This window comes from Bufo bufo, chromosome 5, assembly GCF_905171765.1.
Source record: "Bufo bufo chromosome 5, aBufBuf1.1, whole genome shotgun sequence".
Taxonomy (NCBI): domain Eukaryota; kingdom Metazoa; phylum Chordata; class Amphibia; order Anura; family Bufonidae; genus Bufo; species Bufo bufo.
In genome coordinates, this window is record NC_053393.1 from 511517270 (window position 1) to 511534299 (window position 17030).

General features: G+C 43.9%; 1 protein-coding gene across 1 annotated transcript in view; it reads left to right on the top strand.

The window, feature by feature from the left end:
- The window catches only part of PIP4K2A (phosphatidylinositol-5-phosphate 4-kinase type 2 alpha), a 133488-nt gene that overhangs the window by 86167 nt on the left and 30291 nt on the right, over window positions 1–17030 (top strand). Inside the window, exon 3 of the mRNA XM_040434425.1 lies at window positions 12356–12453. Within this exon, the coding sequence (XP_040290359.1) occupies window positions 12356–12453 (98 nt within the window). The remainder of the gene's footprint in view (window positions 1–12355; window positions 12454–17030) is intronic.

Sequence of the window (17030 nt, forward strand, 5' to 3'; positions counted from 1 at the left end):
TTATATATAAACATGTGGCCCTCGCCCGAGTACAGCCAAGGTCACGCGCTGCCAGGGCATGTTCTGGTGTGCCCGTCTCTTACACGCCCTGGACGGGATCAATATTTATGAGGCTGCAGAATGTCACTTAGGAAAAAAAATAAGACATTTGTCAGAGAGGTATGAGTTACTGCACGCCTCGCGGAGGACACTAGCACCTAGGGCATTGATTGTCTGGATATTACTGCCGCTATTAACGCGCGTCTGACCGACCGACTGATTTCTATTCCAGTACCCGCCATAGTGTGCCAAGGTGAATGATTAATAAAATTACAGTTTACAGTAATACAATAATTACAGTTATTATATATTAATATAATCATGAATAAGTAGGGAACAGGGCGATGCAAGCAGCGTGTCGTAAGGGCAAAGGGTCCTGCTGTCAACGTTGTACTTGCACTGGGGCCCTCCACTGACTATGTCCACTTGTCCACAATATGAGGCCCTGATAAGTGCCCCCCATACAGAGTGATGCCCCCTTAATGGTCTCTCCACACACCATGATGCCCACATAGGAGCCCCCCATACGATATGAGAGCCCCTTAAGTGTCACAATACCGAGCGATGCCCCTTAATTGACCCCCACACAGAATGTTCAGGCCCCCCAGAGCGACTAGCTTGGGGGACACTTGGGGGCAATGACACCTATGAATTGTATTTGTTCTTTCTCTTTCCCCCTCCCCCCTCTCCTGGGTTTGTTTTTCCCGCCTTTTTATTTTTTTCAGGTATTACCTCAGGTGAATTTGGAGATCCAATTTGGTCCGATTTGTGCTGGGTCTGGTGGCCGGCTAAGGCTACTTTCACACTGGCGTTTTGGCTTTCCGTTTGTGAGATCCGTTCAGGGCTCTCACAAGCGGTCCAAAACGGATCGTGGAAAAGGATCCGCTCAGAAAGCATCAGTTTGCCTCCGATCAGTCTCCATTCCACTTTGGAGACGGAAACCAAAACGCTGCTTGCAGCATTTTGGTGTCCGTCTGATGAAACTGAGCCAAACGGATCCCTCATAGCGTTATCTCTACTGCCGCTAGCTCTGCCGGGGGGGGGGGGGCGTGGCTTCTTCTATATCAGTGCGGCTCTTGGCGGCCACACTACGGTCGAACCAGACCCGGAGGCAATTCTCTATGCTGCACGCACACCAACCTCGGCGTGCAGCGTTCTCCCTGTTACAATAGGTGGTGGTGGAAATATGCCAAGTGTATGTGGCGGTCCGCACCTATTGGAACTATCCTATGCTCCTGATGACATGTCACCCGGTCTGTGGTGACATAGAAACGCGTCGAGCTAACGCGATATTAGGCAGGGATTAGTAGCTAATAGAGGACAGTGATTTAAGTGAGGGGGGGGCTGTATAGGAATAAGTGCATAAAATAAAAGCCACTTCCCCTATGAACGCACAGTCCGCACTGTGACGGTCTTCTATATAGTGCTGCCAGGACACGCTGATATAAACATGTGGTGTGCATTTTCAGCTGTGGTTTAAAACAATCCAGTGCAGCTTGTCTGTATTATAATTTTTTTTGGCAGCACGTCTCGTAGTGTTCTCAGCCTGTCGGAGTGTAAGACGCGCTACTACACCTCTCCAGCCGGACGGCTGCATCAGATTTATATAGCAATGTGAGCCACCCTTCCATACTATAGCCTGAGTTATGTTATTTGGCGGGTAGCCACACATTTTAGATTAATATAAATAAAGTTTATTTTAAGCGTCTTAATCAGGCAGTTAACCCTATCTTCTATGTTTTACGCAAATGGTCCTTGGTGTAGTAAACTGTCTATTTATTGATATGGTTGAATTTTTTGAATTATTTAATTGATTAATTTGATTAATTTTAATACTATGTTTCTATGGTTACCCCTTGGTGCAGCAGATTCAATGACGTCACTGTTTTGTGCCTGCCTGCGCCAAAACACCAGGGGTAGAGGAATGGCAGAGCAGAAAGCTGGTGGCTCGTATTCACCTGTATCTGCGTCCTGAAGAAGTTGAAATCAGGACATTTGCGGCAGCCGACCCACCCAGGACCGCTGGACAGAGGCCGAAATTTGGAATGGGTCATAGAAAATGGCCGGATCTCCTGGTAGAAACCAAGGGTCCAGATTTACGTTATGTGATTGGACAGTACAGGTGCTCCCTAAGGCTCTGTACAGGTATCAGTAGCACACAACGCCCCGCACCCCATCAATCAGCTGTTCAGTAGTAGCTCCAATGCCAATACACAGCTCCACCCCATGTGCAGTGGACGGAGGTGGTTACTGCAGCGCTGCTCTCATTCACTTCAATGTGGGCAGCATTGCAGTTACCAACTCCATCCACTACACAATGGGAGGCACTGTGTAGTTCTGGTGCCTTTTCCTGATGCCATGGCCACTCCCGAACAGCTGATAGGTTGGGGTGCTAGGTGTCTGACCTTCACTGATATGATATTGATGATCTATCCTAGGGTCAGGTCTTCAGTTTAATTCCTGGAGAATCCTGCAAAGTTTACACAGTCTAAATATTGGACAAGATTGGTAAATCTTCCCCCTTTTTTGTAGGCTAGAAGAGCTCCATGCGTATGGGATCCTATATAGACCATGCCACAATTTTCTTTCTGTTAGATTGAGTCTCATGTAGTTACATTAAAGGTCCGTACACTAGTACAAGGGTGGCCAACCTGCGGCTCTCCAGCTGTTGCAAAACTTCAACTCCCAGCATGCCCAGACTGCCTACAGCAGGGAATGGTGGGAATTGTAGTTTTACAACAGCTGGAGAGCTGCAGGTTGGCCATCCCTGCACTAGTATACATTTACTAATGTATTATGATGATCCATATTGCTTCCTTTGCTGGCTGGATTAATTTTTCCATCACATTATACACTGCTCATATCCATGGTTACGACCACACTGCAATCCAGCAGCGGTGGTCGTGCTTGCACATTATAGAAAAAAGCATCGGCCTATGTGAGCTCCCACGGTCCCAGCCACCAGAGAGGCTGAAGCTTTTTCCTATAGTGTTCAAGCACAACCACCACTGATGGATTTCAGGGTGGCCGTAACCATGGAAACAAGCAATGTATAACATGATGGAAAAATGAATCCAGCCAGCAAAGGAGGCAATATGGACAGTTGTGGGTGATTGAGTCAGCACAACCCTGTATGCAGGTGCACATCACTATGGCGAAATACATATACAAACGCAAAATACAAATGTGATCGCACTCTGCAACCAGCATTCTGCCCTGCCTTTATGCTGGATGAGGCATTGGTGTACATTTTGGCCAAAGCGTAATAAGCCAATCACCACGTCAAGGTCGCCTCTATGGAGTGGTCCCTAACACTAGTTCCTACCTGTTTATGGGCCATGATAGCCACACTGGCCCATAAACAGGTAGGAACTAGTGTTATGGACCACTCCATAGAGGCGACCTTGACGTGGTGAGTGGCTTATTACGCTTGGCCAAAATGTACATCAATGCCTCATCCAGCATAGAGGCAGGGCAGAGTGCTGGTTGCAGAGTGCTATCACATTTGTATTTTGCGTTTGTATATGTATTTCACCATAGTGATGTGCACCTACATACAGGTTGTGCTGACTCAATCACCGACATTTTTTCTTTGTAGTATATATTGGAGGTGTGGCGATCTCCTTGGAGTCATGCACACCTGACCAGTCAATCTGTCCTGGAGGCTGGTTTTAAAGTCAGTATAAAACTGAGTCTGCTTATATAGAACCTACCATTAGCCATTTGGCTCCAGGAGAAGTATATGGTATGCTCAGCATGCATGTTGGTACTTGCATCCCTGGATCCGATGAAAGCTGTAATGGCACCGGACGGGGTTAAAAGCAGAGTGTGCTTGGCGTGCATGCTGACCTGCATTCCCTGTACTTTGTGTGGCTATCATGGCCCATAAACAGGTAGGAACTAGTGTTAGGGACCACTCCATAGAGGCGACCTTGACGTGGTGAGTGGCTTATTACGCTTTGGCCAAAATGTACACCAATGCCTCATCCAGCATGGAGGCAAATTGCTGGATGTAGAGTGCGATCACATTTGTATTTTGCGTTTGAATATGGACAATTGCAATACATTAGTAAGTGGCTTGTATTAACTTTCTCTACATGATAAATGCTACTAGCTGAAGTGAGACAATCCCTTTAAGGACGCTCCAAATACGTGATCCGATTTGCTATAAGGAACCTCTTGTGCTGTCTCTGCTGCTTCCAGAGTTATGGCACCTCTCATACAGAATAATGGACAGATTCTTATCGTTCTCCAAGAATGATCCGCAATGGCAAAATTTCAATGCAGATTTATCACAAGCAGAGACTAAATCCCTCCGTCTGCTCCTCTGGTGCGCAGCCACGCTGACGGTATTTTCTGTTTTGTTAATTAGTTAAATGACACTTTAAAGGATGTAATTAATCATTGCTGGCAAATAAGACCAGCAGTGATACAGCTGCTCGCAGATTGGCACTACCGAGGGGAGCATCCCGGGTAATTCCAGTTCTGTTGTCTTTCTGTCTGTCGATGTAGTTATGATTTTTATTAGCATCGTTTTGGACCACGTATTATTTAATCATTAGCTTTAATTATGAGTTTTGGAGATTTGGGGGGGGGGGGGTCTAAAGAAAAAATATCCATCCAAAGTTATTTTTTTTTAACCATGGTGTACAAATTAAAGTTTTTTTTTTTTCTTTTTTTTTTTTTTAAAAGGTCGCTACAATTGCCATACTAGTACTATATATATATATATATATATATATATATATATACAGTGGAGGAAATAATTATTTGACCCCTCACTGATTTTGTAAGTTTGTCCAATGACAAAGAAATGAAAAGTCTCAGAACAGTATCATTTCAATGGTAGGTTTATTGTAACAGTGGCAGATAGCACATCAAAAGGAAAATCGAAAAAATAACTTTAAATAAAAGATAGCAACTGATTTGCATTTCAGTGAGTGAAATAAGTATTTGAACCCTCTAACAAAAAAAGACTTAATACTTGGTGGAAAAACCCTTGTTTGCAAGCACAGAGGTCAAACGTTTCTTGTAATTGATGACCAAGTTTGCGCACATTTTAGGAGGAATGTTGGTCCACTCCTCTTTGCAGATCATCTCTAAATCCCTAAGGTTTCGAGGCTGTCTCTGTGCAACTCTGAGCTTGAGCTCCCTCCATAGGTTTTCGATTGGATTAAGGTCCAGAGACTGACTAGGCCACTCCATGACCTTAATGTGCTTCTTCTTGAGCCACTCCTTTGTTGCCTTTGCTGTATTTTTTGGGTCATTGTCGTGCTGGAACACCCATCCACGACCCATTTTCAGTTTCCTGGCAGAGGGAAGGAGGTTCTCGCTCAGGATTTCACGATACATGGCTCCGTCCATTTTCCCGTTTATGCGAATAAGTTGTCCTGTGCCCTTAGCAGAAAAACACCCCCAAAGCAAAATGTTTCCACCCCCATGCTTGACGGTGGGGACGGTGTTTTGGGGGTCATAGGCAGCATTTTTCTTCCTCCAAACACAGCGAGTTGAGTTAATGCCAAAGAGCTCTATTTTGGTCTCATCAGACCACAGCACCTTCTCCCAGTCACTCTCTGAATCATTCAGGTGTTCATTGGCAAACTTCAGACGGGCCTGCACATGTGCCTTCCTGAGCAGGGGGACCTTGCGAGCCCTGCAGGATTTTAATCCATTGCGGTGTAATGTGTTTCCAATGGTTTTCTTGGTGACTGTGGTCCCTGCTAATTTGAGGTCATTAACTAACTCCTCCCGTGTAGTTCTAGGATGCTTTTTCACCTTTCTCAGAACCATTGACACCCCACGAGGTGAGATCTTGCGTGGAGCCCCAGAGCGAGGTCGATTGATGGTCATTTTGTGCTCCTTCCATTTTCGAACAATCGCACCAACAGTTGTCACCTTCTCTCCCAGCTTCTTGCTAATGGTTTTGTAGCCCATTCCAGCCTTGTGCAGGTCTACAATTTTGTCTCTGACATCCTTGGACAGCTCTTTGGTCTTTCCCATGTTGGAGAGTTTGGAGTCTGCTTGATTGATTGATTCTGTGGACAGGTGTCTTTTATACAGGTGACTAGTTAAGACAGGTGTCCTTAATGAGGGTGACTAATTGAGTAGAAGTGTCTAACCACTCTGTGGGAGCCAGAACTCTTAATGGTTGGTAGGGGTTCAAATACTTATTTCACTCAATGAAATGCAAATCAGTTGCTATCTTTTATTTAAAGTTATTTTTTCGATTTTCCTTTTGATGTGCTATCTGCCACTGTTACAATAAACCTACCATTGAAATGATACTGTTCTGAGACTTTTCATTTCTTTGTCATTGGACAAACTTACAAAATCAGTGAGGGGTCAAATAATTATTTCCTCCACTGTATGTATATATATATATATATATATATATATAATTTTTTTTTTATTCTTCACCAGTTGGCTGCACAGTTTTACCACAAATCATGCGGACATTGGCTGCCATGGGTGGGCATGACTTGGCCTCTGCCATCAGACAATACCCCTAAGATACAGCCACACGTTCAGATTTTTGAAGCACCAAACAAGAGTGGATTCAATCTGTCATTTCAGCAAATGGCATTTATCATGTAGACAAAGTTAAAGCATACCTGATATTTAAAAAAAAAAGTTTGTATAATGGCTGTACTTCTTTGTACAATCATAGCTGTGAAGGAACAGTTATGTTTGGGTTTCCCTAAAGTTTTTCAGCCATATTATCCCGTTTCAGCTGCACAGCTAGATGCATTTCTCTCACAAGCAGTGGTTGTCTCCCTTCTGCCAGTACTGTATGTAGTGACCTCACTTCTCTTACTTCCCACTATGTTTGTCTTCTTCTAGGGAGCTCAAAAGGTTGATAAGGGGGAATAAATCACACTTGCATAAAGGCAGAAGGCTCTTGGGATGCTTAAAAGTAGTTTTACCTGGATCTCCGCCCCCCCCCCCCCACCCCAACTTCCTCTCAGCCGTCTTTTTCTGAGTCTGTTACCAAGGATGGATCTTGCCTGACAACGGTCAGTGGACTGCAAGTTTGGTGGAAGTGAGACCTCTAGTGGCCATGAGTTTACATCATTTTTCAGGTGGATGCAGGCAGATTTTTTAAATGAAGTGGTTTAGAAATTAGCTACATTCACCATTCTCTATAAAATGAAATGAAATTATGTGAAAGTACAGTGACTCTTTAATACAAGGCACTTACTAATGTATTGTGACTGTCCATATTGCCTCTTTTGCTGGCTGGATTCATTTTTCCATCACATTATATACTGCTCGTTTCCAGGGGTCACAACCACCCTGTAATCCAGCAGTGGTGGCCGTGTTTGCACACTCTAGTAAAAAGTGGCGGTCTCTCTAGTGGCCGGGACTGTGGGAGTGCACTTGGGCACACATATGCAGCAGCTCCCATCCCGGCCACATCATATCTGCGCTGCAGTGGTGGTTGCAACCCCTAGATATGAGCAGTGTATAATGTGATGGAAAAATGAATCCAGCCAGCAAAGGAGGCAAAATGAACAATCACAATACATTAGTAAGTGCCTTGTATTAAATTTATCTACGGTACATAATAAATTCTATTTGCTAAAGTGAGACAACCCCTTTAATACTTTATCTCCTTTTATGATCCATACCTGATTTTGGCTTCCAAAACTGCATCAAAAACTTGACTGAGTCCCTTATTTTATAATCACAGAGTACCTTCACCAGTGTAAAGCGTTACCTTTACTGATGATCATTAAAACTCACCCAGATTGTGCCCATTAAAAGCAATTGACAATAAGGCTGCCGCCCAGCCTTATTGTCAATTGCTTTTAATGGGCACAATCTGGGTGAGTTTTAATGATCATCAGTAAAGGTAACGGGAAGGAAAAATTACCCTCACACTTGCCCTATCAAACTACAAGCCCTGCCTAGAAAAATGGAATGGCCGCCCCGATAGGGGCGATCCTGTGTCAGGAACCTTCTGGTAGGCCCTATATGCCCCTATATGCCTTACTTTGAAAAGCATCATCAGTGATGAAGGACGTTTATATAGCAGAACTAAGCCGTTTAGTTGTGCATCCAGTAGTTAAATAAGACAGTAAATTGCTTAGGCTAGTTTCATATTGCATTGTGAGATCCCTGCCAGAACAGCCTGCCAGGTCTCTCTGTATCCGGCATTACTGGAAGCCACTGTGTTCCCGTCTGGCACCATTAAACTATAATGGGGACCGGTGGAGATCCGGCCGCAACCCGGCAAATATGCCGATTCTCGGACTGATGTAAGACCTCTGCGTGGAACAGCCTGCCAGGACTCGCAACGTTAGTGTGAAACTAGTCTTATAAAAAAAATAAAGCAGCTGTCTCTGTGTCAGTCTCTCTCCCTCTGTCTGTCTCCAGCAGCCGCTCCCTTCTTTTCCTCCCCTCTCTATAGACTTCTATATAATCTGATCCTTCAGCGAGTAGACAGCTCATTTTAGCTGGAGACAGATTTGAGCAGGGAATTAAGAGTTAGTGAAGAGGAGGGGGAGCAGGAGAGCAGCCTGATAAGTGGAGAAGCAAGCATCTTTCTCTGAAAAGTTTTATTACAAAATTTCTTATATTCATGTGTACTACTCTTTAATGCTGTGATCACTTGATCGCTACCCACCCTTAAATGCTGCAATCACCCGATGCCTAGTATATCAAAGCATTATTGTGACATCATGCCATTGATGGTGCATAATTCTGGTGAATTTTCTGAAGACGAATTCTGCTGCAATGTCTGCAGGTAACCTCAGATTTCTTTCATGGATTAATGGATAAAACCATGCTCGAATAACGCTGTCAAGTCGGAGCTCAGGCAACTCTATGGTCTTGCTGGGATTTGAAAAATGCATGTGTATAAGAAAGTTGGGAGGACTAGCTGCCGGCCGAGCAAAAGCCAAGGATGGCGTGTAGGCACCTTCAAAGAATCCACAGATCCTTGCCCTTTAAATGCAATAGTGATCCTGCCTGTGATCCTGTTTTGCATTACAGTGGATTGCTTTCCCAGGAGACTAGTTCATGTTCGATATTCTGACATCTCTGTAAAATCAGGGAGGGTGGTATCATGTCACCGCAGGGACAGTGTGAAGTCTACTTGGCACCGGGCATGCGTCTCCAGCTTGATATGGCCCTGTGGCAGGGTTAGTTATCACTTAGCCTGGGCAAGGCTATCCAGTGAAGTTTCCATTGCTAATCTGATATCTTCTTTTGTTACTGGATTTATAACGTGGGGCTTGAACGAGCTTTTCACATAATCATTTTCAAGGCGAGGGGAAAACCAGTTCTCTCGTAGCATCCAGCCTTCTGTCTTCATTGTGGTTTAAATATTGCTAATATTGCTTATTTTACAGTAGGTTTGTTTTGTCAGATGGATTTCTGTGTGTGTGTTATGGGAAGGGGCTTTTTATCCAGAGTTAGAAGAAAAAAAGTCAGTTTTTGTTCTCAAAAAACAGCGCCCCTCTTGTCAGTGGACTATATCTGGTATTGCAACAGGGATGAGCTGCAGTGACGTACACAGCCCATTGACTTTTTTCGGTTGCTCGTGAGTCTTGGTGAGAACGCAGCATTTCCTCATGTGCCAGATTTGTCTTATGTTTTATACACTTTCTTATGCCTTAGGCCTCATGCAAAAAACGGAAGCCGCCCGTGTTGCCTTCCACAATTTACGGAACGGGCGCCGGCAATATAAATGCCTATTCTTGTTCGCAAAGCGTGGACAAGAATAGGACATGTTATATTTTTTTTAGCGGGGCCGCGGAACGGAACCACGGATGCGGACAGCATACGGAGTGCTATCCGCATCTTTTGCGGCCCCATTGAAGTGAATGGGTCCGCATCCGAGCCGCCAAAACGGCGATTCGGATGCGGACCCAAACAACGGTCCTGTGCATGAGGCCTTAGGCTAGTTTCACACTAACGGTAAGAGATCCGGTAGGTAACAAGCCTACCAGAGCGCTCTGGATCCGGCATTGCCGGACGGTACAACGTGCCAAGGTTTTTGTCCAGCCAATTCTCTACACTAACTGACCCTGTCAATCAAAGTGGAGAGGGCGCAGCAGTTGGAGAGAGAGCAGAGCAATGCGGGCACATATGAACATGGGACCAACACAGATGTCTTCAGCTGCCAAGTGCACATGTAACGGGTCAGCCAGTGTCATACGTACAAATCTGCTGACAGATGCCCTTTAAATGAGGCAATCACCTCTCCTGAATGTAATAACAATTCTGGAGCATGTATACTTATGAGTCTATGTTGTGCCATTCCTCTATTATCCCTTCATATGAATGACTTGCCATTGGTCTGCAATAAAGTTCTATATGGGTGTTACCAGATGGGGGGGTGTCTGTACAGTTTGACACTATCCAATCAGTGCTCCCAGTGTCAGACTGTGCAGGGACACCCCCCCCCCCCCCCAACTGGTATCACCCAGCTGGACTTTCACTGTAAACTGCTAGCAATTCATTTATAACTTTTAGCAGGAATAATGGAGAAATGGCACATCATAGAGTGATAAGAAAAGATGTTCCAGAATTGTTATTACACGGGGAATGGATGTTGGTTCTAAAACAGACCTGTCAGGAGAGGTCCATTTTAGCCCCCAGGCCTTATATACATGCGTTTTATATAAAAAGCAGAAAACTTCTTTAAGGGGTTAAGAGGCAAATATTTTTATTAATTCAGGCTGAATTCTCCATTTGGAAGTTGCAGCGTAGAGTGGAAGCGGCGGCTCTGGGCTCACGTCCCAGTTCTTGAGGAAGTCCAATGATGTGTGTTACGCGGCTGCACAATTATATTGTATCCTGTTTATCCTTAGTTCATGGGATGACCGGGAAATGTAGCTTTAGAGGAGCTTTACATCTTCAACCATGTGCAGCAGTGAGCCGCTGCTCTGCGGGGGGTGGGTTTGTGATCTAGTCGTAGGTGTAATATGTTCCTGATAGAAGTCTTCTATGGGCCTGGTTGCTTAGTGTGCTCACCTCAAATATTTGGACGTATCTCTAGGATATGCCACCAATGTCAGATAGGCGCGGGTCCCACCTCTGGGACCGATACCTATCTCTAGAACAAGGGGCCAAAGTGAAGGAGAGCGCACTGAGCATGCTCATAGCCAAAGGGATGCGCTTAGCTATTTTCAAAAGTCCCATAGAAATGATTGGAGAGCGCACCACACAAGCGCGGCCACCGCTCCATTCACTTCTATGGAACTGCCAGAGAAAGAGGAGCCAGCTCTCAGCTGTTTTCGGCACTCCCATAGAAATGAACAAAGAGTGGTCGCGCATGCGCAGTGCGCACTTGTTTACTTTCGGAGCTCCCTTCTAGAGATCGGTGTGGGTCCTAGAGGTGGGACCCGCACCTGTCTGAGATTGGTGGCATATCCTAGTACTATGCCACTAATGTTTGAGGTGAGTCAACCCCTTTAATCTTCTAGGAAGTAGAGACCTGATCTCAACCCCATCAAACACCTTTGAGATGAACTAGAATGGAGATTGCAAGCCAGGTCTGATGTCACAAATGCTCTTCTGGACGAATGGGCAAATATTCCCACAGAGACCCTCCAAAATCTTGCCTTCCCAGAAGAGTGGAAGCTGTTTTTAGTTGCAGATGGAGGACCAACTCCATATTATTGGCTATGGATTCGGAGTGGGATGTCATAAGAGCTCCTGTAGCTGTAATGTGGAGGTGCCCCAACACTTTTGTCCACATAGTGCACATACGGAGATGTTCTCATCGAGGGAGGATACTTCCATACATATGCAGTCCATATGGAATCTAACAGAAATTATCTCCATATGTCAATATATGAAATTGGACAATATGGAAATACAGTAAAGGCCACGTGTTCCTCTATCACAGCTGCGTGCAATATGGAGCTATAATAAGCTCATGCGCATGAGCCCTATTCCAATAAGGACAAGATCCAGCACCGTATTCTTCTTGTTGTCTCTATCGTTGTACCGGAACACAGATGTTAGTAGGAATAATCACGTCGCTGGTTCTCCTTCAGTTTCTGTTGCGGTTTGGAGCCCTCAGAATATAAAGTAGACGTTTGAACATCAGCACCAGATTTCCTCTTTGGGGCACATAGCACATAACGAGCCTGTAACATGCTGGATACCAATTTATTTCATGTTCTGACACGCTGGGTGCATCTTATGTGTCATTCTTTTGTTTCCTGCTTTTGTGATAATTTGGTGATAAGAGAGAAATAGCCTGAAAATCCAGAGGGAATGTTCAGATGGACATTTACTGGTGGCCTGTAGTTGTTTCATCCATGTCGGTCTGAAGCTTCTTTTTTTTTTCTTCTTCTTACAGATCAATGAGCTCAGCCATGTCCAGATCCCCATCATGCTGATGCCGGACGACTTCAAGGCCTATTCTAAAATTAAGGTGGACAATCACCTGTTTAACAAGTAAGTGATCTGCTGAACCCCTCTGCACAGTATAGACCAGTTATTTGCTTATTGTGGTCAAACGGACACAATGGTCGTCATTTATTAAGAAGCCTGCACCAGTTTTTGGCATAAAAAAAGTCGCAGGACACCATTTTGAGACTTTAACACCTGTGTGTCAACATTTTGCCACTCAACCATTTTTATACCGTCCTCACCAGTTGGGAGTGGCAGCTCATGCTGGGAGGAAAATACCTGCCTTGCCAGACACAACCCCCTCACTGTGTCACTATATATATATATATATATATATATATATATATTTATATATATATATATATATATACAGGGAGTGCAGAATTATTAGGCAAGTTGTATTTTTGAGGATTAATTTTATTATTGAACAACAACCATGTTCTCAATGAACCCAAAAAACTCATTAATATCAAAGCTGAATATTTTTGGAAGTAGTTTTTAGTTTGTTTTTAGTTTTAGCTATTTTAGGGGGATATCTGTGTGTGCAGGTGACTATTACTGTGCATAATTATTAGGCAACTTAACAAAAAACAAATATATACCCATTTCAATTATTTATTTTTACCAGTGAAACCAATATAACATCTCAACATTCACAAATATACATTTCTGACATTCAAAAACAAAACAAAAACAAATCAGTGACCAATATAGCCACCTTTCTTTGCAAGGACACTCAAAAGCCTGCCATCCATGGATTCTGTCAGTGTTTTGATCTGTTCACCATCAACATTACGTGCAGCAGCAACCACAGCCTCCCAGACACTGTTCAGAGAGGTGTACTGTTTTCCCTCCTTGTAAATCTCACATTTGATGATGGACCACAGGTTCTCAATGGGGTTCAGATCAGGTGAACAAGGAGGCCATGTCATTAGATTTTCTTCTTTTATACCCTTTCTTGCCAGCCACGCTGTGGAGTACTTGGACGCGTGTGATGGAGCATTGTCCTGCATGAAAATCATGTTTTTCTTGAAGGATGCAGACTTCTTCCTGTACCACTGCTTGAAGAAGGTGTCTTCCAGAAACTGGCAGTAGGACTGGGAGTTGAGCTTGACTCCATCCTCAACCCGAAAAGGCCCCACAAGCTCATCTTTGATGATACCAGCCCAAACCAGTACTCCACCTCCACCTTGCTGGCGTCTGAGTCGGACTGGAGCTCTCTGCCCTTTACCAATCCAGCCACGGGCCCATCCATCTGGCCCATCAAGACTCACTCTCAGTCCATAAAACCTTAGAAAAATTAGTCTTGAGATATTTCTTGGCCCAGTCTTGACGTTTCAGCTTGTGTGTCTTGTTCAGTGGTGGTCGTCTTTCAGCCTTTCTTACCTTGGCCATGTCTCTGAGTATTGCACACCTTATGCTTTTGGGCACTCCAGTGATGTTGCAGCTCTGAAATATGGCCAAACTGGTGGCAAGTGGCATCTTGGCAGCTGCACGCTTGACTTTTCTCAGTTCATGGGCAGTTATTTTGCGCCTTGGTTTTTCCACACGCTTCTTGCGACCCTGTTGACTATTTTGAATGAAACGCTTGATTGTTCGATGATCACGCTTCAGAAGCTTTGCAATTTTAAGAGTGCTGCATCCCTCTGCAAGATATCTCACTATTTTTGACTTTTCTGAGCCTGTCAAGTCCTTCTTTTGACCCATTTTGCCAAAGGAAAGGAAGTTGCCTAATAATTATGCACACCTGATATAGGGTGTTGATGTCATTAGACCACACCCCTTCTCATTACAGAGATGCACATTACCTAATATGCTTAATTGGTAGTAGGCTTTTGAGCCTATACAGCTTGGAGTAAGACAACATGCATAAAGAGGATGATGTGGTCAAAATACTCATTTGCCTAATAATTCTGCACGCAGTGTATACAGTACAGACCAAAAGTTTGGACACACCTTCTCATTCAAAGAGTTTTCTAAAACTATGAATTAACACATGTGGAATTATATACATAACAAACAAGTGTGAAACAACTGAAAATATGTCATATTCTAGGTTCTTCAAAGTAGCCACCTTTTGCTTTGATTACTGCTTTGCACACTCTTGGCATTCTCTTGATGAGCTTCAAGAGGTAGTCCCCTGAAATGGTCTTCCAACAGTCTTGTATATAATTCCACATGTGTTAATTCATAGTTTTGATGCCTTCATAGTCATGAAAATAAAGAAAACTCTTTGAATGAGAAGGTGTGTCAAAAACTTTTGGTCTGTACTGTATATAGTGTTGCCCCATCTCAACATTTATGGCATATTGTTAGGATGTGCCATGACTGTCAGATAGATGCGGGTCCAACCCCTGGGACCTGCTGCTATCTCCAGAATGGAAAAGTGAAGAAACTGCCAGAAAATGCCAAGTAGGCGCTCGCCTATTTTCAGAACTCCCATAGCGGAGTTGTTCTGGGGGGGGGGGGTGGTAGGATTGGAATCTTCATTAGCATAATAAATACACAGCTAGTTTCTTAATTCAGTGTGGGCAGAATAGGAAGTTGGGTTGCACCAGGTATTGGTATTTACCTGGTTCAGTTCGATACCAGGATTGGCCTTTTTTTTCTGTATCAAGCTGTACTATTGCACAGCTTTGTATCCGTTCCTATCAGAGAACATGGTGCGTGCAAAGCCCAGTGCACACCATGCTCTTATAAGCGGCTGCACAGTGGAGAAGGAGGGAGAGAGTCCTCACTGAGACGCCACCAATGATATAACTGAGTGGCCCGATACGGGAGTGTCCTGAGGATAGGTCATCAGAATCAAAATCTCGGAAAACCCCTTTTAGTGTTCAGAAAGGTTCTGTACAGGAAAACATAAGGACATTATAAAATTTCAATTTTTTATATTTCCAAGGAAATAATCCATAGATAGTGAAACAGCGGAGGTTTGATTTGTGACACGCCATAGTCTTTGTCCTCTAAAATAATTTACTAAAGTAAATATCATCCAAAATGAGCAGACGCATTTCTTTATTACCATAATTCTAAAATTATTTCTCCGCGGTTTAGATACTTTAGGACATTATTAGCACTCGGCTGAGATTTAAATTTCAAAGACTTTCTCCCGCAGAACAAAAAAGCCGCTCGATCCATAATTTACGGCTTTAGAGCTGCGCGAGGTGGTAGAGTCTTTGGTTTGTGTGTCTTTTTAGTTTTTTTTTTTCTTTATAAAATACCTAAGTGAAAGATGAAAAAGCCGGGAATTGCTCACCAGTGGCTCCGTATTGATTGTAGTTGTTTCAGCAGCAAATGAGGGATCGGTTTGAAAGGCAAAGATGAATTATGGGCGACACTGGATTGTGTTTGCTTTAGCGACGGCAAACAAAAAAACTCTTTGTTCTCCTGTATTATATTGCTAGTTGTTGTCAGGGTATTGGGGTTTAAAGGGCTTTGGATATGAAAGGCAAGCCACAGTCGGTGCTTTTTTTTTTTCCACTTCATGTTTTGATTTTCACAATTTGATTCTCATTAGTTCGGGCAGGTGGCATACCTTCAAGCCTAGAAGAATGCGTCGCGTGAATCGCACAGAAGTCAGCGGAAATGTTGAGCGCTGCAGTAACACTTTCCACTGACCTCAACTGAGCTCAGAACTTCAGAAGTTTTTATCTGGAAAAAGCTGCCACGTGCGGCGGTACCTTACAAAAATCTTAGTCTACTTTCACACTTGCGTTTTTGCCTGATCCGGCAGGGATCAGCAAAAACGCTTCCGCTACTGATAATACAAATGTCTGTTATGAACGGATCCGTTTGTATTATCTTTAACATAGTAATGACGGATCCCTTATGAACTCCATTGAAAGTCAATGGGGGATGGATCCATTTTCTATTGTGTCTGACGGATCTGTCCCTATTGACTTGCATTGTGGGTCATGCCGGATCCGTTTTGCTCCACATCCCATGACTGAAAACAGGCATAAAAGTTGGTGTAAATCTACTCCACTGAGGGAGTGAATTAGTTTTATTCGACAATGCCGGAGATGCTCCTAATTCATGACTAGGTGCATGCCTCACCATAAATTAGGGGAAACTAAGACTGATGAAAAAAGCCTGTCTTTGCACATGACCCCACCTCCGTAGTTTTAATGTGCTTCACCTGTTTTAGCTTTGTGGCCCAAAACTGCTTTGCACAGCAATTTGCAGTAAAACAATGTGTGGTTTCCCCAGGAAACGCCTCTACCTAAATACGTCTACGTGTGCGGACACCTACAGCATGAAGCTTAACCCCTTATGGATACAGCCATATTGTGGTCCTTAAAGGGTTTGGCTCATCTCAAACATTGATGGCGTATCTAATATCTCCAGAACGGAGTCCCCAAAGTGAATGAAGAGCAGCCACCTTCCATTTACTTCTGTAGGTAGGGATGAGCGAATCGACTTCGGATGAAACATCCGAAGTCGATTCACATAAAACTTTGTTTCAATACTGTACGGAACGAGCGCTCTGTACAGTATTAGAATGTATTGGCTCCGATGAGCCGAAGTTATTACTTTGTGAAATCTCGCGAGACTTCGCATAATAACTTCAGAAATTGATTTATACTGTAAAAAAAACATTTCCCGAGCTTTGGTTCGGTTCC